This window comes from Choloepus didactylus, chromosome 1, assembly GCF_015220235.1.
Source record: "Choloepus didactylus isolate mChoDid1 chromosome 1, mChoDid1.pri, whole genome shotgun sequence".
Taxonomy (NCBI): domain Eukaryota; kingdom Metazoa; phylum Chordata; class Mammalia; order Pilosa; family Megalonychidae; genus Choloepus; species Choloepus didactylus.
The window spans coordinates 126,676,667-126,701,480 of NC_051307.1; the positions used below are offsets into that span (position 1 = coordinate 126,676,667).

The following is a 24,814-nucleotide window of genomic DNA, read 5'->3' on the forward strand; positions in this document are numbered from 1 at the left end:
ATAAAGCTAGTGCAAGGCCCTGAACTGGCAATGTGCTTGATGAGTTCCAGGAATACAAGGATGTAAGCTTGGCTGAAGCAGCATGAGTGAAGGGGAGAATGGAAGTAGATGAGTAAGAGGCAGGGAAGTACACAGGCTTTGGTAGGAAATTGAGGTTTTAAAGAGAGTCAAGAGAGGAGAATTTTGAGCAGGGAGTGACATGATGCGATTTACATTTTCAAAAGCTGCTCTATCTGTTTTGGATTGTTTGCAGGGAATAGGAGATTGATGTAGCAGGAAGAGTAGATACAAGTTTATCAGTCTTCCCGGGAGAATGTTGGTGAATAACATAGGGATAAATCATTAATCATGTCACTTTTAGTTTTAATAATTTCTGAACAGACTAATATAATTCCAGATAGAGTTTTCAAAATTATTGTGGTAACATATATATCAAACATAAAATTTCCCATTTTAACTCTTCTTAAGTGCACAATTCAGTCGCATTAATTATATTCACAATGTTGTGCTGCCATCACCACATCCATTACTGAAACTTTTCATTACTCGTAACAGAAACTCTATATCCATTAAACAGTAGTTGTCTGTTCCCCTTTCACCCAGCCCTTGGTAACCTTTAACCTATTTTCAGTCTCCATTAATTTGCTTATTCTAAATCTTTCATATAAGTGAAATCATGCAATATTTAACTCTTAATTCTCTGTTTAACTTTTTGAAGAACTGCCAGATTGCTTTCCACAGCTGTTGCACCATTTTATGCCCCCACCAGCAGTGTAGAGGTTCCAGTTTCTCCCATTCTTGTCAACACTTGCTATCTTTTTTTCAGTAGTAGCCATCCTAGTGGGTATGGTCGTAGCTCATGTGATATTGGTTTGCATACCCCTAATAACTAATGATATTAATATTGATGAAGTCTGACTTATCTATTTTTTCTTTTGTTGCTTATGCCTTTGGTGTCATATCTAAGAATCCATTGCCAAATTCAAGATTCTGTAGATTTTCCCATTTCTTTCTAAGACTTTTATGGGTTTAAGTCTTATCTTTAGGTCCTTGATCCCAGATAGAGTTTTAAAGAAAACAATAAAGCACACATATATGTACAATTTAAAAACACTCTAAATTAAATAAATAATGCCTAATTTATAATGCCTAATAATTAATACTGCCTGTATTTTAAGATACAGAAAGTTCAGTGAAACACAGATAAATTTTTAATTGGTTTAGGTGGAAATGACAACATCAAAAAGAGCAGAATCTACAAATAAAAAAGATGGACCCCTGTGTGAAGGGTCGTTTGATGAAGAAGCTTCTGCTAGGTCTTTTCAGGAAGTTTTAAATCAATGGAGAACTGGAAATCATGAGAACACTGAGAAAGAGAACTTACGTGGAACAAAACCAGGTGAGACTATTTTTATAACATGAATATTGTCACATAAAGTTGAATTTATTTTATTTATCTCCATTCTTTCTGAACATAAATGTGAGGTTCAAAAACTATTAACATTGGCATAGCTGTTTGATATAACTCCTGCAAGGAAGCATGCATTGTATGACCATTGGTTAGTGGTTTAATATTTATAGGTCAATGAAATGAGCCTTGAGGATATCTGCATTTGTTTTCCATGTAAATTTAGGCTGTCAAATGAATGGAGAATTGGATTCCTCCAGTTCCCCCTTTCCTAGATGGAGATTATTGTTAGGATAACCAATTCCCTTTTTAAGCAGTAAATAAAACACATAAAATGGGGGATCTGTGAGATAGAGAAATAATTAATTTTTATGTGTCCTTAAAAATATATTTCAAGAACTACTGTGAACTTCATGGGGATAATTGATTTGTGTTTTAATTGTTTTTATTTCTTTTTGAAGAAAATTTTTTGTCTGTATTTTTCCTTGATGATTTTCACACCCATGTTCTAGACCCTGAATGACCTAGACGACTGAAGTGTATAATAGCTTTGATTTAAATCTCTAGTATCTATTAAGGAAAACTATAATGTTTTTAAAGTAATAAATGTATTAATTTTATTTCTCTGAATTTTGCAGAGATCTCCTATTATGTTTTATTGAAGACAAAATATTTGATTATAAATTTCAGTCATGTATCTTAGTTGACAGCATCCTATTTTACTATTTTTATTTCATTCTTTTCCAGTGAAGGAACTCTCTTGCTTCTTCCTCATTTATAACCTAAGGTAGTTCCTAATGTCAAAAAAGAATACCATATTTCCAATTATAATCAAATATTTTTACTAATGTTCTCTCTTTCAAGTATTTTTCCCTACATTTGTTTCCAATGCACCGATTTTATTAACATTTCCAAGATTTCATTTGCATTTTCTCTTCTTAGTTTGTATGTATCTCAAAATAACTCTCATTGACTGTGTTAAGTGCTTTTTATATGTATTTACATGTTTTAATGTATTTTTTTTTTACTTTTTTATTCTTAAGTGGACTAAGTCTTCTATAGAAATGTATAGAAGTGATTGTCCATGCTGAAAAATATAGTATTGAAAATTGTATCAGTACTGATTTGAGAAATCATTGGACCAGAATACAAGTTCAAAACCATTTAAAAAATTGATTTCAAAATGGAAATAACTAATTATAAAAATATTATGATATAATGATTATTTAAAAAAATTTAGCTGTAACATAAGGTCACTAAGAAGAAAATGAAAATGGCATAATCCTACCTTTTAGAGATAACTCATGTTAATATTTTTGCACATACTTTTTGTTTCAGTTTGATAAAGCTGCCTGAATGCAATATACCAGAAATGGGTTGGCTTTTTCAATGGGGTTTTTTTAGGTTACAAATTTGTAATTCTAAGTCCATGAAAATGTCCAAATTATGGCATCAAGAGAAAGATACCTCGTCTTAGGAGAGGCTGCTGGCACATGGCGACATCTACTGGTCCTTCAATTGTGGTTCTGGTTTCAATGGCTGTCTCCATATGTCTCTGAGCATTTCTCTCACAGCTCCTGTGGATCCTTGCTTATTTCTTCTGGGGTGTTTCTTTCTGTCTCTGTCTATGAACTCTCTCCAAAAGTCTCTGCCTTTTACCCTTTCATAAAGGACTCCACTAAAGGATTAAGACCCACCTTGAATGGGCTGAGCCACATCCCAATTGAAATAACCTAGCCAAAAGGTCCCACCCACAATAGGTCTGCCCTTATTAAAGGAACATGGGATGGATTAAAAGAACATGTCATTTTCTGGGGTACATAACAGCTCCAAACCAGCACACTCTTCAATAGGAGCAGTTATACACACACAGACATACTCAAGCACATATAGGGTAATACTTTATGTGCTTTTTTTTTTCACTTGCTTTTTTATTTAGATTCTGTCATGGAGAACGTTTCTTATAGATACAGATAAACACCATCATCTGTAACTGTTACACTGTATTCTATATGCAATAATTTATATAACTAGACCTTTATTGATGGATATTTTGTTTCTAAGTCTCACTATTATAAGAGAAGTTATCATGACCATTCTTAACAATTTGTGCAATTGTGCATTTACCTTAAAATAAATTTGTAGATGTATAAATACTGTGTCAGTGGCTATTATTTTATTTTGATGAATGTTGTCAAATTGTCCTCCAAAAAGACTACTATATCAAATTATGTTCCCACTGGAAGTGTGTGAGAGGGCTGTTTTCCCTGTTGGAAATCCTTTAACTTTAGCTGGTTTGATAGACAATAAATGATTATTGTTTTATCTTGTTTTTCACCAATCACTTTTGAAATAATTATTGGCTACTTTTATTTATTTCTTTTTTGTCAGTATCTTTTTCTTATCTTTTGCCATTGTTTGGGTATGAATAATATTTTAAATATTAGTGGCATAAAATATTTCTTATTGTTTTAATTTTCTCATTGCTAAAGCAAATACAATGCAATGGGTTGGCTTGAACAACAGAAATTTATTGGTTCATGCTTTTGAGGCTAGGAGAAGTCCAAAATCAAAGTGTCATCAAGGCAGTGCTTTCTCCTAGAGGACTGTGGAGTTCTGGGGCTGGCTGACAATGATCGTTGATCCTTGGCTTTTTTGTCACATGACAATGCACGGAGCAGCCTCTCCTGGCTTCTCTGGGTTCCATTTACTTCTGGCTCTTTCTCAAGGCTTTTTCTCTCTCTATGACCTTCCCTATAAGAACATCAATCCTAAGACCCATCTTGATTCAGCTGGGCCACATTGTAACTGAAGTAACCTCATCAAAGATCTTATTTATGGGTTCATGCCCACAGGAATGGATTAAGTATAAGAACCTGGGGTTCATAGTTCCAAACCACCACAGTTATATTCATTTTGTCAACAAATATTGAGTGTATGCTATGTGCTAGGGAAAGTGATGTGCAAAAGTAGTCACTATCCCTACTCTTCTGGAATTTACTACATGTAGTCTATATGAAGGTCAAAGAATTAATTGAATATTCAGCATAACCTGGATGGAGAAGTGTAATGCCTACTTCAGGGGAAAATACCATGCACTGAAGAAGTTGCAGCATCTTGTCGGTTTGTGTCACACAAGCTGGGAACCATATGTAAGAATAGATTTTAAGTGTTAGATTAAGGAACATAAAATATAAAGCAGGCTGAATTTATATGTACATTTAAATGTGCTCACCCAGGATTTGAATTTAATGTGTTGGCTTAAGCACTTCAGGAATGCTAGTTTGTTTAGTTGAAGTCTGGACTTGATGGTGGTTTTACAGTCATTGAAGTTGAGATATTGGAACTTCCCTGGTAATTTTGTAGGGGAACATGTTTTAGGCTCTGGGAGATGAGAATGTTAAAACTGATTACATGCAACCTACTGAGCCATCCTTAAACTCGACACTCCAGGAAGGCTCAGAGGACCTTCCCATCACCAAGGCATTAAGCACTAGGTTATTTAAAAAGGTTTGTCATGACTCTTTCTTCCACAGACTGAAGGTGATTGTGGAGGGAGATGCTTCAGGGGAATTGAGCTACCTGATTTCAATAGAATTACAAATGCCTTGAATGGTAGAGGCCAGGTGTTGGCACATGAATGATATGGTGGAAAAATCAGCAAAATAAGGTACAGGGAAGAGCTAGTAATCAGAATGTTTTGATTTGCAGTGTTTTGCTAATTGGGGTACATAGGAATGAAAAAGTGGTATGGTCTACTGTTTTACCTAAGAAGACAGAAAATTTTTTTCTGATGGGCAAAAATCTTACTAAAGCCACCATATTGGGGATTCAGAGTCTATATCAATTTCTAAGATGAAAGCTAGTCCCTAGATCTGGAGCCCCGCAGGAGATGAGGATCCTTTAAGAAAGGTTTCTGCAATGCAGCCATAATTATACCCTCTATATCTTCCCTCAAAACTTCCATAGAAGAATGTGTGGCTATATATATGCAAGATAAATATGCATTTAGGAAAGGCAATACCAAGAAATTCAGATGAGTTTTAGATTCTGGCTCTGAATAGACACATCCCTGGGGACACAAGGTATCACTGTAATCCACTAGTCTGAGTTAGGGGCTTATGGAAGTTAAGTGATAGATAGAATCATTTCTTACATTCTTCTCAGGGTGGGTTCATTGGGACTGTGGACCTATTATGTGGTTATTTTTTCCAGTCCTGAATTTATATTTGGAGTGGATATACTTAGTAACAAGCAGAATCCCTGTGTTGGTAATCTGACCAGTGGCATGTAGGTTGTTATAGTGGGAACATAAGTGGAAGGCCCTAGAACTGTCCCTCCACTTCCATGTTAAAAGAGCACACGAAGCAATACTACATTTCCAGGAATTGCAGAGATTAATGCCATCATCAAAGATTTGAAAGATCCAGGAGTAATGCTTTTATTATATCCCCATTTAACTTGCCTCTTTGGTGTGAAGCCAGTGGTCTTGGAGAATGACTAGCTTTTACTAAACTCAATCAGATGATGATGCCAATCATAGCTGCTTTTCTGGATATATTCTCCTGAATGGAGGAAATCAATATATTCTCTGTGACTTGATAGTCAGCTATTGGCCTATCACAGGGTTAGAAACCTTTTTTTGTACGAGGCTGGAAAGCAAATAATTTAAGCTTTGTGGGCCATTAGCTTTCCGCTTTAACTACTCAACTCTGCTGTTATAGCATGAAAGCAGCCATGAACAATGCATAAATGGATATACATGGCTCTGTTCCCATAAAACTTTATTTATGGACACAGGAATTTTATTTTCATATAATTTTCACATCATTAATTCTTCTTTTGCATTTTTTCCAATCATTAAAAAATGCAAAAACAATTCTTAGCTTGTATACCATACAAAAACAGGCATTGGGCCAGATTTGGCCCACGGGCTTTAGTTTTCTGACCTAAGACCTAGCAATTACATTCTTTTCTATTTCTATTAATAAAGGTAATCAGAAACAGTTTGCTTTTTTGTGGCAAGTATAGCAGTATACCTTCACAGTCTTATTCCAGACCTACACCAAGTTCCCTACTTTCTATCATTGTATAGTCTGGAAGGACCTTGATAGCCTTGATATTTCACAGAAGAAAATGCTTTCCCATTATACTGATGGCATTATGCTACATGGATTTCTGAGCAGGGAGGTATCTGTTACAGAATGTTTATATTGGACCCTTTCTATCAAGAGTGGAAGTTATTTGTCCTCATGGAGAAAGCTTCATGTTCCAGATATGTATTTGCTTTCTCTGCCTGTTGTGTGTCTGCCAGCAGAGGCCTTATCTGTCACCATGGTACTCCCACAACATTGCCTCAGACCAAGGCATTCATTTTATTGTGAAAGAGGTACAAAAATAGGTTTACACCTATGGAATTCATTGGTCTTATATGTACCTCATTACCTAGAAACAACTGGCTTGATAATTTCATGGAATGATCTGCTAAAGTTTCAGTTGTGCCAGTTGGGAAACACCTTGTGAGGTTGGGGTGATTTTCCTGCAGAGTGCTTTACATACCATGAAACTCCTATTATGTTCCCATTAAATAATATGTTGAGACTGCCACTTGGCCTTTTGGGGCTCATCATCACTGAACTAAAGTCCAGATGGATCCCTGTTCTGGCTGTGTTGATTTAGCACAACTATCAAAGAAAACTGAGTTCTTGCTTTACAATGGATGAAAGACTATATCTGGAACAGAGGGATTCACTGGAAGCACTTATTATCATTCGTATGTCCAGTAATAATATTCAGTGGGAAACTGTGGTAACCTGATGAAGAGGGGGCCTTTATGATCTTGGATCCTTTGAGAATAAAGATTTGAGTCACCTCACTAGGTTAAAAACAAAACAAAACAAAAAAACACAACCTACCAAGGCACTGGCAGAAAGATAGGTGAATTAGAATAGATAGTGTAAGAAGGAAGCTATGATAATCAAATCAACTTAGTCCCTAAAACCAGCAACAAAAATGAATATTGAAACAGTTATGTTTATGTTGAATTGTATATATTTTTATTCCGTACTTTTTTCTGCTACCTGATATGAAGAGTACTAGTGGTATATAACATTTAATTTAAGTTCCAGTTGGAAGTACAACTGAATTGATAGATCCCTATTTTGCATTATTGTTATAGGACTTTGCACTCATCTATATTTCAGATATGAGAAGTTTTTTTCAAAAACAAAACAAAACAAAACAAAAAAAACAAAGGAGAAAAATGGATGTTTAGATGCAAAATAAGTAGACTATGCAGGTCATGCTGTGTTTACCCCTACAGATCTATTCTCTGTCATTCTTTCCCTACTCTGTGCCCCTAGAGGTTGACCTCAAGATATTGCATCATTTGGGCTTCCTTGCTCCTGGCTTCTACTTGGGATTGGCCAATTGGAGACGCTAATGAGACATTGGAGGGTGAGAGAAGAAAGAAGTAGAAGTATTTTCTCTCCCTCTCTGGTGTTTGGTAGTGGCTGCCTCCCTGTTATGTTCTCAGCACTTGTTAGGTGGCCTCTCTTCCATGTGCATTGCTTTCAGTGGCTTTTTTGTAATAGTTCTCTATCTTTGCCCTTCTAGCTTATAATTCGTAGTAGCTTTCCACTATTTTTAGTCTCTGGGTGCTTCACTATCGCTTGTTTCCTTTACCCTACCACATGATTATAAGTTACTCCCTTCATTCAACCCTCAATTCAAATTACTTCTTTGAGTATATTGTTTTTGGCCAGAACTCTGACTGATACAGTTGGTTAGGTAAAGTCTCCCTAAGAAACCAAGATTTAAGTTGAGTTCTAGAAATATAAGTTGAAGAATGGGTACAGAAAATGGCTCATGCAAAGACTGTGATAGAGGGAGCATATTGTGTTCAGGGAACTGAAATGAAGTGTGGATAGCTGAATCTCATAGAATAAATGGAATGTATTGTAGCACAAGGGGCTAGAGATACAGGAGGAATTGCATTTAGAGGAATGGTAGACATGAGAAGCCTGCAAAGAAGGTAAAGAAAGAGTGGCGTAGATATAGGAGCAAAGTGGTAAAGTGTGTTATCATAAGTGGTTAAAATGGGAAAGTTTTAGTTGTATATATGTTACCACAATAAAAAGTTAAAAAGAGAAACAAGAGAAAACAAAATCAAGGGAGGATATTATTTTGAAATAAAATAATTAGATCAATAGTGTTGCTGCGGGGAAAAATTAAGAAGATGAGATCATTTGTTGATATGTGATTTTTGATATATATATATATATACACACACACATACACATATATAACCCATTTATGTATATATATACACACACACACACACACACGTATATAACCCATTTATATATAAGTATAGAACACCCATATATTAATATGTATATATATATATGGGTGTTTGTGTGTATTATGTGTATCTGTTTATAAATGTTTTCCTTTTCTAATAGGTTTTAAATAATTTATTAAATAGATACAAAAGAATATTTATACAATTTGTATAGCTTATGGAGAAATTAAAACAGTAGATACCTGTGAATCTGTGAATCTGCCACTATGTTAATAAGAAACCAGTCATTCCATTTGAAGACCCCTTTCTTTTTCTCTCCTCTTTGGAGAGATTATCACTAACCTGAATATAGTGTTTTTTTTCATTCCCTTAATTCCCTTTTGATTTACATGTATATATCCCTAAACAATATATTATTAATTTTGCATGTATTTGAATATTATATAAATGGAATCCTGGTATATGTGTTCTTTTGTGATGTATTTTTTCCATCAATATTATGTTATTGAGATTCATGCATGAGTATGTGTATAGTTGTATTTCATTCATTTTCCCTGCTGAATAATCTTCCATTAGATGAATATAGCATGATTTATTTGTTTTAATGTTGATGATCTTTTGGGTGGTTTCCCATTATATGTCATTCCAAACAGCTGTTATGGATATTCAGAACTGTCAAGGAATCCTTTGTTTTTGGTAGATGACTCCAAATGACAGTATCTCTTTTTTTCTCATAACTTGCTCATGTCCTTAATGCCTGCCTTCTTAGGTTAGTGAATTTTGGTTTGTGTTTCTCAGAACTTCCTTCTCCAATTGCTTTCTTCAAAACTACTTTTTGGGAAGCATAAGAAGAGGTCACATATTTTTTTTTGGTTTATTTCTATTGCTGGTATATTGCTGTTTCTAGAAGCTAATGTTTAAAGTCTGCAGTATAAGGTTGGGACTACTATCTAGTTTTAGAGCTTACAAAATATTTTTCCCCATCTTTGTTACTTCTTTTTCTTCTGCTACTTTTTCTTCCGAACTGTGGTCAGTTTGTAGAGAGGGACGATATCTGGAAGGAGGGAGAGACTAGTAATACTGGATTTATAGTGCCTCTTTCCCAGAAATACCAACCAGTTTTAAATATCTCAGTGTTGTTTTTAATTGATTGCACTTCAGAAATATCTTAAGCATCTGGAAGTAAATTGCCATGTAGATATAAATTCATAAAGACAGTTGTCTCCTCCAGGTGTCATTTTGAATTATGTATTTTCTCTTTCCCATAATGTATAAATATTATTGTCACTGGGTATAATACATGACTTTATGTGTGTGTGTTTGTGTGTGTTTATAGAATATAAAATGACCCTGTTTGTATTTATCTTCCTTATTTAAAATAATTTGTTGCCTTAAAAAGCCGTATGAATCATAAGATCTTTTCATATAGAGGGATTCATGAAGAAAACTGTCTATACAGTTATTTAATGAATCAATATTTAACAATTGTGCATTCTTTAAACCTTAAACTATTGATTACATAGATAAATATAAAAGCATTTATGCTTCAAAAATGGTAAGTTTTATATCTTGAGAGAATATGTTGTAATTTATAAACCAAGTTACATTGATTATTCACATCGTATTTATTTTTATAGACTCAGTGGAAGCATGTGAAGTACAAACTAATCTGAAAATTTGGAGAGAACCTCTTGAGATTGAATTTAAGGAAGACAGTCTATCCTACATAGAAAAATTATGGCTTAAAAAACACAGGAGGTATTTGGTAAATTTTTACAATATGAATAAGAAATATAAAAGTTATTTATATTCCTTGCTTGTATGATACAACTTTCTAAAGCAATTTTATATGTGTGCTTCTTATCTGCATGAATAATTTTAAAGCAACCTTCAATCCCTGTGAAACTTTTACTGTTCTAATAAGAATTTTAATTCTATTTATGATATGATACATCATTAATTTAGGGTATGCCTTAGGAAATGGAAATGTATATGTGAGAAAAAGACATAATATGATAAAGAATTTAAGAATAATAGTAAATAATGCAATAAATTACAGATTGCATTGAAGAGGTATTACTATTAGGTTGTTTTACATTAGCGTAAACCTTTAAGGCTGCATTTTTCAGACTCTACTTTTAAGTTAGACTTTTATAGTTTTATTAATAGTAGTCAAATGTATTTTATTCAACTACTGTGTCATTACATGTACCTTTTCCTAAATTATTTAAAATATTAAACCAGTACATGTTAGAGTAATTCGTAATTTTACAATCTTGTGAGAACTGTAGAATTTCAGTTTGTTTTACAGTAGTACTTCTCACATTCCATTGTGCCTACAAATCATCTAGAGACCATGGTGAAATACGGATTCTTCTTCAGTAGATCAGGGGTGAGGCAGGAGATTTTGCATTTCTGCATTTCTGACAGCTCCCAGGTAATTGTGGTGTGGATGCTACTAGTCTCTGGACCACTTTCAGGAGTGAGATGATGAGGGACCTCACCTGAATGGCCCTGAGGAGTGGTAATTGAGGCCTTGCTATACCTTCAGTCATACAAAACCATCTCCAGAGGTGGCCCATTCCATTTTTTGAGCATTCTGCCTACTAAAATATCTCCTAGTGAGGTGTAACATGTCTCTGGCTAGCTTATCAACTTGGTCCTAATTCTACTTGTTAAGCCAATACAGAAAGAATCTAATTTCTCCTCTCAGTGGCAAACCTTCTGATTTTTAAAATCAGCCCTCATGTTTCCCTGAAGCTTCTGTTTGGCAGGTTAATATCCCGTCTCCACTTTCAACTGGTTTTCATGTAGCAGATTTTTTTTCCTGTTAATCCTTTTATTTTGATATAAGACATAGAAGAGTTGCAAAAATAGTACAGAGTTTCCATATACTGTTCACCATCTCCCTTAATGCTAATAACTTACATAACTATAGTACACTTATCAAAACTCAGAAATTAACATTGGTATACTGCTGTTGACTAAATTACAGACATTATTTGGATTTCATCAGTTTTTCTACTAATGTCCTTATTCTGTGCCAGGTTTTGTTGTCATGTCTCCTTAGTCTCTTTCAGTCCATAGCAGTTTCTCAGCCTTCCCTTCTCTTTCATGACCTTAAAAAAAGCACTTGCCAGGTATTACATAGAATGCCCCTCATTTTGGGTCTGTCAGATGTGTTGTCATGAATAGATTGAGGTTAAACATTTTGAGGACGAACACCTCAGAGGTGAGTGCCCATCTTAGTGCATGGAATCATGGGATCATATGTTGGTAGGTTTTACTGGTGATGTTAACCTTGATCATGTGTTTAAGGTGGTGTTCAATCAGTTTCACTACTATAGAGTCAAGATGTTCTCTTGGTAATTAATAAATATATTAAGGAAGATGCTTTAAGACCATGCAAATATCCTGTTTTTCCTTAAACTTTCACCTGCTAACTTTAGCATTCTTCAGTAGATTTTGCCTGCAGCAGTTATTACTCTTCTCTTCTACTGGTGGTTTTCTATTTCCTTCATTACTTCTGGAATTGTTCAAGAAAGAGTTGTTCATTTCTTGTATTTATTCAGTTGTTTATTTATGCAGACTCATGGATATTTTATTATTTGGATTAATATCCAATATATTGTTAATTATTTTGTGACTCAAGTTGTACCTGTTTTGGCCATTGGGAGCTCTTTCAAGTTGGCTACACTGTCCTTTTGACGTGCCCCATCCTATTTTATTTGTCTGTTGGTTTGTTTTGAGCATCTCTTTATTTTTCTGCAACCCAACATGTGTTTTCCCCGCCACAGCCTTGGAATCATTTCTTCAGAAATCCTGATTCTGTTTATTGGAGAATTGTCTTCAGAACTCTAGATACGGACTTTAGGTGTGTTTATTCCTGCTCAGATGTCACAACTTCTAGGTCTTCTTGGAGGACAGAGCTAGGATATATATGTATTTGTTCTAACACATGTATACACATGCATCTAAATTTGTATACCTTTCTATCTAGGCTATCCACTAAAGTAAATATGAGTACACACTGATACCTTTGACTCTAAACCAGTATGGAGGGATTCATTTAGCATTCTTCCTTGCTTATTTGTAATTTCTTTAATCTATAATGAGAAACCTAATGCTCATGATACATAATAGGTTTACTAATCTGTCCAACCCTAGTATACAAATAAAGTAGTTTCCAACTCACTGCTGTGAGAAACAAATTTACTAACTTGAGTACAGTGTTTGTGTACAGTGCTTTTTTTCTTTAGTCTACAGTTTCCAGTCAAAACCAAGTTTTCCAAAGTTACTTAGGCCTGCTTATTTCTTCCTACCTCCTTGGTGTAGTTATGCTATTGTGTTCTCCCCACATCCTAGTTGATTTTTTTTATTTGCATAGAGTAAAATTGTGGTTTATAGTTCTGTGGGTTTTTACAAATGCATACTGTCATGTATCTGCCACAGTACCAAACAGCACAGTTCCAGCACCCCAAAAACTCACTTACACTTTCCCTTTATAGTCAATCCGTTTTCTGCAACTCCTGGCAATCACCAATCTGTTTTCCATCTTCATCAATTTACATTTTACTGAATGTAATATAAATGAAATAAAATGTAGCCTTTTATTTCTGGTTCCTTTACTTTAGTAAAATGCATTTAAGATTAATCCATATTGCATAAATCAATGCTCCAGTCCTTTTCATTGCTGAGTAGTAGTCCTTTGTATTGATGTTCCACAGTTTGATTATCTCTTCATCTGTTGAAGAATATCCTGGTGTTTTTCAGCTTTTTCCTAAGTATGATTAAAGCTGTTATAAACATTTTTAGATAGATTTTTGTTTAAAGATAAGTTTTTAATTCACCTCAGTAAGCAAATTCCTAGGAGTAGAGTTGTTGACTTGTATGGTAAATTTATGTTTAACTTTATGAGAAACTGCTAAACTGCCAGTGGTTTTCAAAAGTGGCATTCCTTCTCAAAATACATGATTGTTCCAGATGATCCCTATCCTTGCTAGCTCCTAGTCTTTTCAGTTCCTCCTCATTTTATTGCCATTTTAATAGTCATGTGTTTGTATCTCATTGTGGTTTATGTGGCAGACTTTCAAGTTCATTCATTTACTACTTTTTAAAAAAATTCGTTTATTAGAGAAGTGGGTTTACAGAACAACCATGCATAAATAAAGGATTCCATACACCACCCAACCACCAACACCTTGCATTAGTGTGAAACCTTTGTTACAAATGATGATAGCACTTTTTTATAATTGTACTTTTTTTAAACAGTAGTTACCATTATTAAAAATGATGAAAGGTTATTAAATTAGTACTATTAACTATGGTCCATAGTTTACAGTAGGTATATTTTTCCCATATTCTGTCTTATTATCAACACTTTGTATTAGTGTCATGCATTTGTTAGAATTCATGAAAGATAATTCCTATACTTGTACTATTAACTATCATCTACAGAAGGGTTCACTGTGTTATACAGTCCTATTTTTTATCTTTTAATTTTTATTTGAGTAACATATGAGACATAAACTTTCCACTTTAAACCACATTCACCTATATAATTCAGTGTTGTTAATTATACTCACAAAAATGTGCTACCATCACCAGCATCCATTTCCAAACTTTTGCAATCAACCTAAATTGAAATTCTGTAAAAATTAAGAATCAATTCCCCATTCTCTAACCCCAATCTATCCACTAGTTACCTATATTCTAGATTCTAACTCTGTGACTTTGCTTATTATAACCAGTTAATATCAGTGAGATTATACAGTATTTGTCCTTTTGTGTCTGGCTTACTTCACTCAGCATAGTATCTTCAAGGTACATCCATACTGTTGCATGTATCAGGACTTCATTCCTTTTTACAACTGAATAATATTCCATTGTATGCATATACCACATGTTGTTTATCCATTCTTCAGTTGATGGACACTTGGGTTGCTTCCACCTTTTGACAATTGTAAATAATGTCGCTGTAAACATCAGTGTTTAAATATCTGTTTTCATCCCAACTTTCATTTCTTCTGGGTATATACCTAGTAGTGGGATTGCCAGCTCACATGGTAATTCTTTACTTAGCTTTCTGAAGAACTGCCAAACTGTTTTCCACAGCATCTGCACAATTTTATGTTCTCACCAGCAATGAGTAAGTGTTCCTATTACTCCACATGCTCTCCAACACTTGTATTTACTGCTTTTTAAAAAATCTTTTAAGAATACTAGCCATTCTAGTGGATGTGAAAGGATATCTCATTGTGGTTTTGATTTGTGTGTCCCTAATAAGTAGTGATGTTGAGCATCTTTTCATGTACTCTGTAGCCACTTTTCTATCCTCTTTGGAAAGATCTCTGTTCAAGTCTTTTGCCAGTTTTTTAATTGGGATGTTTATCTTTTTATTAAGTTGTAGAATTTCTGTATAAATTCTGAATATTAATTCCTTATTAGGTATGTGGTTTCCAAATATTTTCTCCCCATTGTGTAGGTTGTCTTTTCACTTTTGTGACAAAGCCCTTTGAGGTGCAACAGTTTTTGATTTTGATGAGTCCCATTTATCTATGTTTTCTTTTGTTGCTTGTGATTTCAGTGTAAAGTCTAAGAAACCATTGCCTAATACAAGATCCTGAAGATGCTTCCCTACATTTTCTTCAGTGTTTCCTTCTGCTCACTTTTTGCAAGAATTTGAGCAGAATTGATATTAGCTTTTCTTGTAATGATTCTTAGAATTCATCTGTGAAACCGTCTCTTTTGGACTTTTCTTTGTTGGTCAGTTTCAATTACCGATTAAATCTCTTGTAATTGGTTGGTTGTAATCTTCGATGTCTTCTCAAGTCAGTACAGGTTGTTTGTGTGTTTCTAGGAATTTGTCTGTTTCATTTAGGTTATAGAATTTGTTGGCATACAGTTGTTCATAGTTTCCTCTTATGATCTCTTATATTTCTGTGGGGTCAGTAGTAATGTCCCCTGTCTCATTTCTGATTTTATGTATTTGCAACTTCTCTCTCTCTCTTTTTTTTTTTTTTTTTTTTTTTTTTCTGTGCCACTCGAGCTAAGGGTTTGCAAATTTTATTCATCTTCTCAATGAACCAACTTTGGGTTTTGTCAATTCTCTCTTTCTTTATCCTCAGTTTCACTTATTTCTGCTCAAATCTTTATTATTTCTTTCCTTCTGTCTGCTTTGGGATTAGTTTGCTGTTTTTATTCTAGTGCCTCCAGATATGCAGTTAGGTCTTTTATTTTAGCTCTTTCTTCTTTTTTAATGTAGTCATTTAGGGTTGTAAATTTCCCTCTAGCACTACTTTCGCTGTGTCCCATAAGTTTTGATATATGGTGTTATTTTCATTTGTCTCAAGATATTTATTCATTCCCCTTGCAATTTTTTCTTTTAACACTGATTATTTAAGAGTGTATTATTTAACTTGCATATATTTGTGGATTTTCCAGTTCTATGCCTGTTATTGATTTCCAGCTTCATTTCATTATGGTCAATTTCAGTCTTTTTAAATTTATTGAGTCTTGTTTTGTGACCCAACATGTGGTTTATCCTGAAAATGATACATGTACACTTGAGAAAAATGTAGATCTTGCTGTTTGGGGGTGCAGTGTTCTGTTCTGTATATGTCTGTTAGCTCTGGTTCATTTATCATATTATTCAATTTCTTTGTTTCCTTACTGATCTTCTGCCTTGATCATCTATCTATTTATGATAGTGGTATATTGAAATCTCCAACTATTGTTGTAGAGACATCTGTTTCTCCCTTCAGTTTTGCTGGTATTTGCATCATGGATTTTGGGGCACTGTGGTTAGGTGCATCTTGGCACCACCAAGTTCTCTTTCTCCCCACACCCCCTCCCCCCACCAGGGACTCTTTTATATGTGGCACTCCTCAGCAGCTTTTGTTCTGCCCTGGGTCTTTGTGCACTTGAATACTTGTGCCTGGATATGCTTGGTGCTTTAACTGACTGCTGTTAAATTGCTTTATGTTCTGCATCCCGAATGGGAGGGAGGGATCTAGGCTGCTGTCTCTATGTAATTCTCAACCTGTGTGGGACCAAGATTTCTAATCAGGTGGGATTTGTCTATTTTTTCACTGAATCTGGGAGGCTTTTTCAGGGGATATTTTATGTCACTAAGTTGATGACATCACCATGCAGCCCCCATTCACTTACTGTTCTGATTATTCCTATGTAACAATTACCCAGGTTGTCTATATCCCTTTTAAAGTAAATGCTTATAACAGCCTTGCATGTGTGAAACTCAGTGGTATATATCTGTCAATCCCCTTTCTAATACAGCAGTTACTACATCATCAAAGTGATCCCAAGGTCATTTATCTTTTTTGGTAGCTACCTTTCAATATTGACTCATATTGAGATTCTTATACAATAAAAGAAGATGCACTATTTTTTTATTAAGTGACGGCCATCATTTGATCATTTGTGCTTAAACACATACAAGAAACTTTAATTCTGGGCACATCAAGTCCTGAGCTGTGCTGAATACTGAATGTTAGCCTTTTGCTTAGCAGGGAAGAGCAGTTAGTGAATGTATTTACTGGGGTCTTATTTACATTTTTAATGGTAATCATGTTTGATTTAATGCTTCCTATTTTACTTATAGATGTTAGTGTAGGGTAATCTATTTGTAATTCGCAAGTATGCAACGCACTTCTGGTGCTGTGCTTCAGGAAAGAAGGTCCTGAAAAGTTACTTACACTGATAACCATGATCAAGGTATAGACCTTACTCTTGCCTCTGGATTACTTTGTTTAATAATAGGCTTATCAATATATGTTGCTAACTTTTATAATAGTATTTCTTTCCAGATTTGGATAGTAACTTCTTTTTGTACTTTACCTTGCAACCAATACATAAGTGTTGATAGGTCTTAATAGTCCCATTTGTAGTGGATCCTTTAAATGCCCGGAAGGCTTCATATAAGTGTACCAGAATATTTCAAGGACAGATGCTAGCAATTACCTGGTATTCTGGCTCTAGTTCCCCTACTCTATTCATTACCTGTATTTCCCAATTCTAGCTGATCATCAGAAGCAAGTTTTTAAAATACTGATTCCTAAACTAAACCCCAAACAGACCTACTAATTAGTTTCTTTAAGGGTTGAGACACTGCAATAAAAAAATCCTCCTTGATGGTTCTGATGCAAACAGCCTAACATTGATTCACAGAACAGATTTAGAATCACTCATCACAGGTTTCTTCTCCAAATGAATTGGGCAATGCTTAATAAATATTTGTTTGAATTTTAAAAGAAGAAAATCTGGAGAGGTGAAGTCTATTCTAAAAGATATTTATAGCACCTTGATCTTTTTAAAAAATGTATTAGTGCCAGAGTCCCAATATCCAGAATTTAGTCTTAATTTCATGACTAGCTAGTTGTTTGTTCATGAGTAAATCACTTAAATGCTCTCATTCCAAGTTTCCTCATCTATAAAATACTGAGTTAAGAATACACAATCTACAAGAGACCTTTCAGCTCCAGTACTCCATTATCTAGACTCTGTAAGTCTTTGGTTCAGGGCTTTCATTCATAAAATTAGAGAAATTTTCACTTCATGAAGGAATGTGTGTGTAACAGTACATTTATGTGTATCCGTGATTGAAGTTAGTCCAGAATGGCTTCTGATGATCCGTGTCAAACTGGAAAGAGGTTTTTAATGGCCAGAAGCCAATTTGCCTTTGACCTTATACTCTTTGATATTTTTATCCATTATTTAATGGAATGATAAATGTAAGATGTCATGCTTATCAAATTTGTTTTAAGGTACAAAGCTGAGTGGTACAAAAATATTTTGTAGTGTTTTGATATACACATTATATATATTGGGAAAAATGCACATAGCCATAACCCTCCAATAAGGTTATCAAAGTTTCATTGCCTCTGTAAGCTTCGGGAGAATCAATATAGTGTAATGGTTAAGAATTTGGACTCCAAGAGGCAGCCTGCTTGGGTTCAGATCCGTTTTCTGCATTTACTAACTGAATGACTTTAAGCAAATTATTTTACATCTTTATAAAATGCTTTCCTTTCTCCATCTGTAAAATTAAGATAATACTAGTATCCATGTAATCATTTTGTGAGGATTAAATAAAGATTTAATATACTTACACTAGTTACTTAATATACTTAAACTGGTACATTTTAAGATTCATTAACTACTGATATTTTTAAGGAGACCCTGACTTTCCACGAGGACTCCAAGAACTTACACGGTGGGGCTAAAAGAGCAGAACGGCTACTTATATTCTTGGTTGAAAAGTAAATCTCTGTTAACCTGGGGGCATCCTTTGGATACAAAAACATGCCCTTGGCCTCTGAGGATCCCTGGGCTTCATTGCCTCCCATATAAGTTGGATCATATTAATCTCCATTGTTAATTATTTGGGTCTTACATGCCACATCCAGAACGCTTTCACACTCATAAAATGGTGAGAGGCTGTTTTATCATTCTAGTGGGTTGGTGGCATTTAGAAAAATACCTTCAGATTTCTTTAGAACTCATCAATGTAATTCTGAGGCTCTGAGATAAAACACACATTAATAGATCAGTCTTTGTGTGTCATGTTGTGTGGACTCCATGCATCTTTAGTGAAAGCATTGACTTTATCATAACTTTGCTTTTCATCTTAAATAAAACCAAACAAAAAGTAGGGTATGCAATTAAAAACAATCTTATGTAATGCCATTTCAATATATCAAGTTATTTTGTAGATTGTGATTCTATTATACAATCATACCTTTTTCCTTTGAATTAAAGCTACAGCTAAAAATTAAAGCAACAGCTACAAAATCATTACTTTTGTACACTCACTTTTTGATTAAATAAATCAAGATCTTATTTGGGAAACTTTCAGATAATATATTTGAGTCTTGTAATTGATTTCCTTTTATTTTGTAGAACTCCACAGGACCAACTTCTTAACATTCAACCGGCTACATTCATCCGTTCATGTAAAACCACTAGTGAGACACAGTTTTCTCAGGATGAAAATGATGAAAATGATGACAATAGTGATGGTTAGTTCAGCCTTTATTATATATTTGCAAATTTATTACTTCAGAGTGAACAAACCAAGCATTAATCGTCAGATGCTTTTGGTTTTCTTTATTGTATCATTCTCTACTAGACTGTGTAGCCCTTGAACTCCAGATCAAAATCATGCATACACTCTTCTTACCTTTCCCTACAGTTACTTTGCCTTAATTAAAACAATTTAACTTAAAAATTGAATGCTAAGAAAGTGTGAATTTCACTTGAGCTGGGGAAATTAACAGTGGTTGTATCTTCTTGTGGATACACAGGAGAACATCTTTTTTATTGTGACTTTGAAAAAAGGAATTTTCCAGGTAACATATATCCTTTGGTTTTATTTTCTAATTTTATTTTCTAGTTGAGGAGACCAAAGTACAACATCCAGCTCTTTTTTTGCCAGTAGAAAACAGAGAAGAAGTGAGACCTGAACCATCTTTAAAGATAATAGAACTGGATGATGTAAGTGTGTAATGATCATTCACATCACTTAACCAACAGGAAATTAAGAAGCACATATTTACAACTGGGTACTATTTTCTACAAGATTTCTTTCTTCATTCAACATAGTTTAATAGGAAATTTACAAGTGTTTGCATTTAAACATGCTCATAGGAATAAAGCAGAGTGTCTTTCTAACCTAATGAGTAAATTTGTACATTGAATTTATATTGTGTTACCTTTTTTAGAAGCTTGAAGTATGAAAGGTTAGAAGACACTTCACTATTTTGACTTACAGAAATGTGATTTTGTGTTTGTTCAATTTAGTTCTTTATGTTATCTGACTTTTAAACAAAGGTTAGTCCCATTACATAGTAGCTATTTATTAAAATTGATGTGCAAATGTAGTTTCTTGACTGTCATTTAAAATTATTTTCAACTTAAAGGAAGAAATTGGGCACTTAATATTTGAAGGGTTTAGTATAATAATAACTCAAACACAAATCCCTTGGAAGCTAGAATCAGCTAGAGCTAGGGCCAGTCAAAACCCCTGCAGGGTTAGGGTTCAAGACAATTAGGGCATTTCTGAAGTTCTAAACATCTAGTAGAACAACATACCTCTTGTTTTATACATTTTCGTTTGTTTCTCTCTCTTTATTTTACCTCTGGATGGATTTGAACTACTAGGCAAATAATTACACTCACACACACACTCATACACAGACATCCACATGTTTGTATGTGCCATTCATTAAATTATTGACACATACAGTAAGCTTAAAACATGCCAGTCAGTTAATTAGAAACATCTTAGTCACTGATATACTTGGCACATAGTAGGTCATAATAAAATGTAAATAGTGGGTCATAATAAAATATAATTTGTTATTGTTGGTTTGGGGCATGATAGTGGTAATAAAGTGACTGACACAATGAATGTCCTCTATCAATTGGTGCTGAATTTGTTTAGTTCTCATAGAATTCATATTTTATGGCACATAGGTAGAGTGTATATGAAATTATCTGTAGAAAGAGAATACACTGAATATCATCCATAAGCTAGCTAGTTCATATATAGTAAATTTATTGACTATAATAATATATTCATTTAATAAGACTTATGAAGAGGAATTTGAAGAACCAGGAGATGTTGTGCCTTACAAGGTTGAATTAGCTGATGCAGATAGTCAACAAAGGTAAGATCTTTCCTATTCATTTCAAACGCTTATTAAAAGGTCACAAAAGATAACTGTCTCTTCAGATGAGAAGTTTGTTGGGGGAGGGGAAGTGAAACATGTGACTTCAGTGTTGAGTATGTTTTACTTGTTATGTTTAATGTGTGAACAATACTGCTATTTGTCAACTTCAGCAATTAGAAAATTGTCTATAATGATTGTTTATACTCTTATTTAATACATGGATTATTTATGAATGGTTATTAGTTGAAATGTCTGAGCAAGTCTGATATACTTCATATGAGCTTACATCTTTTCTCCAGAGATACTCCTTTGAATTTTCCTTACTCACTTTGCTGTGAACCCTAAATAAAAGCAGTTATACCCATGATTAGGTTGAGAGGCAAAAAGAGCTCCTGAATTATAGATTACTTCCTATGTAGATTTTACTATGTGATTAATTAAATAAATGAAGTATATTGGTTCACTCTGCAACTGTTATGTAGAATTTTGTCATTTCCAAATGAAAAATATCTAGTTGTATTTGTTAGTAAAGTTAAAAATTACTCCATTTCCCTCTTGCTGTTGCAACTTTAGCTGTAATTTCAGATATTTAACTATAAAGCATTAACTTAGGTAACCAGGGGAACAAAGTGCCTACCAACTAGATCCTGTACCGATTCTTTGTGTACCTGTTCAGATTAATTTTAGGTCCTTGATGGTATTGTAGTACAGCTATGGACCTTAAGTGATGCCCTTGCACCCTGCCCCCTCCACACACACACACACACACACACACACACACACACACACACACAGAACAACAGATTTGGACACATAGACCCATAGACCCGGATATTTTCAAAGCAAATGTGCTTTTGGAAGCACGTATTGGCAGGAGACAACCTTCCGGTTAACAGATAAGATGTTTATATCCACTGCTGTATCCCCAAGGGAGTGAATGGCATTTTGCTGTATCTATGTATTTGGTTTTTCAGTACATTTTATCACGTCTTGCTTTGACCCCATGCATAGTATTAGAAGAGGCAGAAAAAGTTATTGATTGTTTTTTGGAAGTAGTTATACAGCTTTGGTTTGTAGGTGCCATAGAACTATATTAATTTTCTCTCCCTCATGGGTATCATAAAGACACAAAAGGACCTTTTTCATTACTTATAATCCTTGAATTTTGATGATGGTACTATGTAGAGGCTAAATAATATTTGGGTGTTATTTGTAATATTTAATTCATAGAAAATGTTAAATTTAATTATGTTTACAGGTGGTAATCATTAGAAATTGAAACTTAGATACTACATACTACTTTCATATAGTTAATTGATTAATAAATAATGTTATGTAGCAATAAAACTTCTGTTACATCAGATTTCAATGAGCTTGAAAGAGATCTCTGCATTTCTGGAAAGATTATTAGAAATAAAATTTATTTCAACATGTTTTAAAATACAAATTTTAAATAGAAATGTTGCAGTTAAGTCAAATTTGGCCAATTGCCTGTTCCTTTTTTATCCGTAGTACTGTATAGTTATTCATAGTTTAGAATATGTCCTCAGTGAGGATAAAACAAATATTCAATTAACAAGAACGAACACACCAATCCATTAGATTTTACTATATTTGTTTTAATAAATTGGAATGTTTTATTTTTACTTTTTAAAATCATTTCTTTCAATTCTTTTCTTCTGCTCATTCCTAAACATGAAAGTTGGATATTTCATGATTTTCAGAAGAATACTTTTCCATATCAGAATGACATCTATCAACTTAATTTCACTAAGGAAAAAACAGGCCTCTTAAATCTTTGTCCGAGCAACAGCTCTTCATACTGTAAAAATAACTCAAAAGGTAACTTTTTTCTTTTTGCTTAATATTATTAATGTTGAATATTGGTAATTTAATAGAACAGATAGGTATTCTTACAGTCTATGCATTGCCTTCTATGTTGTTCATTTTAAAACCAGAAAAATTAGTACTTGGGAGAAATTTATTTTAAAATATATGTAATTTTCTAAAAAATACTCTTTTAAGTTAATGGGTAACAATGTTTGTATTCAGAAGAAAAAGCAGTCAATATAAGTCTCGCTAAAAGTTATTATGGACTGAGATAGCAATTAAGGGATCCCATGGAAGGACTTTCAGTGACAAAAATCTGATTGGCACCCTTTCACCTTCATTTGAATTGAACCTTTTTCAAAAATATTCAAATAAGATATAAAATTTCACATTAGGGATAAAAACAAAACCAAACCTCTTATGCTTCTACATTGTGATAACTCGTAGTTCCCTGGGGAACCGTAGATTAGACTTATGTATGCACACACCTGGTATCAATTCCCAGATGGTGAGATCATCATTTAAAGACAGTCACAGCAGAGTATCCTGGCCTGGTAGTTAGATTTGGTTCCATTTATGCCATTAAATTATGTTGTGACCTTGACCATGTCACTTTCATAGATCTTACTTTCCTAAGCTAAATACAGGAAATTATTACCAAGCTGTCTTTTAAATATTGTACAGACATACTTGTTTTATTGCACTTCATTATATTGATACTGTGGTTTTTACAAATTGAAGTTTTGTAACAACCCTGCACTGAGCAAGATATATATTTATATATTTTATGTGAAGGACTTGAAAGGTACTAGAGAACGTTATTGAAAATAACTAGTTGTAAAACTGATGACTACCTTCTGTTTGGGCAGTAGAAAGTAGAGAAAAGTGATATATTTGTTGCAATCCTGCCAGTTTTGACATTTCAACTACAATCCACTAAACTCTTATAACCAACTATGAACTGTGCCATCACGATGACTTAAGACATTGCAGAGCTCCAGATCTGACCCAGAAGATGAGTGTGTTCTTGTCTGACTGAGTTGGAGCATGGAAAATGGTGAACTTAAATGCCGATAAGAGTGTTATTTTAAAGACTCTTAATTTTTATGACTTAAGGCTTCAAATGAATGGGCTAAATGAAATCATATCTGTACTTTGTTACTTTTTTTTTTTTTATTTATTAGAGAAGTTATGAGGTTGCAGAACAATGATGCATAAAATACCGGGTTCTCATATACCACCCCACCAATAACAACTTGTGCTGTGTGGAACATTTGCTACAATAGATGATAGCACATTTTTATGATTGTACTATTAATTAAAGTACATGGTTAACTTAGGGTTCACTGCTTGTGTAGTGTAATTCCATAGATTTTGTTTTAAATTTTTATTCTGTTACCGTATATACACACTAACATTTCCCCTTTTAATCATATTCATAATATATATATATTTCAGTACTGTTAATTGCATTCACAGTGTTGTGCTACCATCACCACCTTCCATTACCAAACATTTCTGTCATTCCAAATAGGAACCCTGTATGTTTAAGCCTTAACTTCCCATTCTCTATCCCTGCCCTGT

At 33.9% G+C, this 24,814-nt stretch overlaps 1 protein-coding gene across 4 annotated transcripts in view; it reads left to right on the top strand.

Moving 5' to 3' along the window:
- Positions 1–24,814, top strand: part of ZBBX (zinc finger B-box domain containing) — a 149,392-nt gene that overhangs the window by 69,058 nt on the left and 55,520 nt on the right. For all 4 annotated transcript variants that reach the window (XM_037841377.1, XM_037841383.1, XM_037841387.1 and 1 more), the window contains 6 exons: positions 1,225–1,399; positions 10,349–10,469; positions 19,629–19,747; positions 20,122–20,222; positions 21,318–21,397; positions 23,103–23,242. In XM_037841377.1, coding sequence (XP_037697305.1) covers positions 1,225–1,399; positions 10,349–10,469; positions 19,629–19,747; positions 20,122–20,222; positions 21,318–21,397; positions 23,103–23,242 — 736 coding nt within the window. The remainder of the gene's footprint in view (positions 1–1,224; positions 1,400–10,348; positions 10,470–19,628; positions 19,748–20,121; positions 20,223–21,317; positions 21,398–23,102; positions 23,243–24,814) is intronic.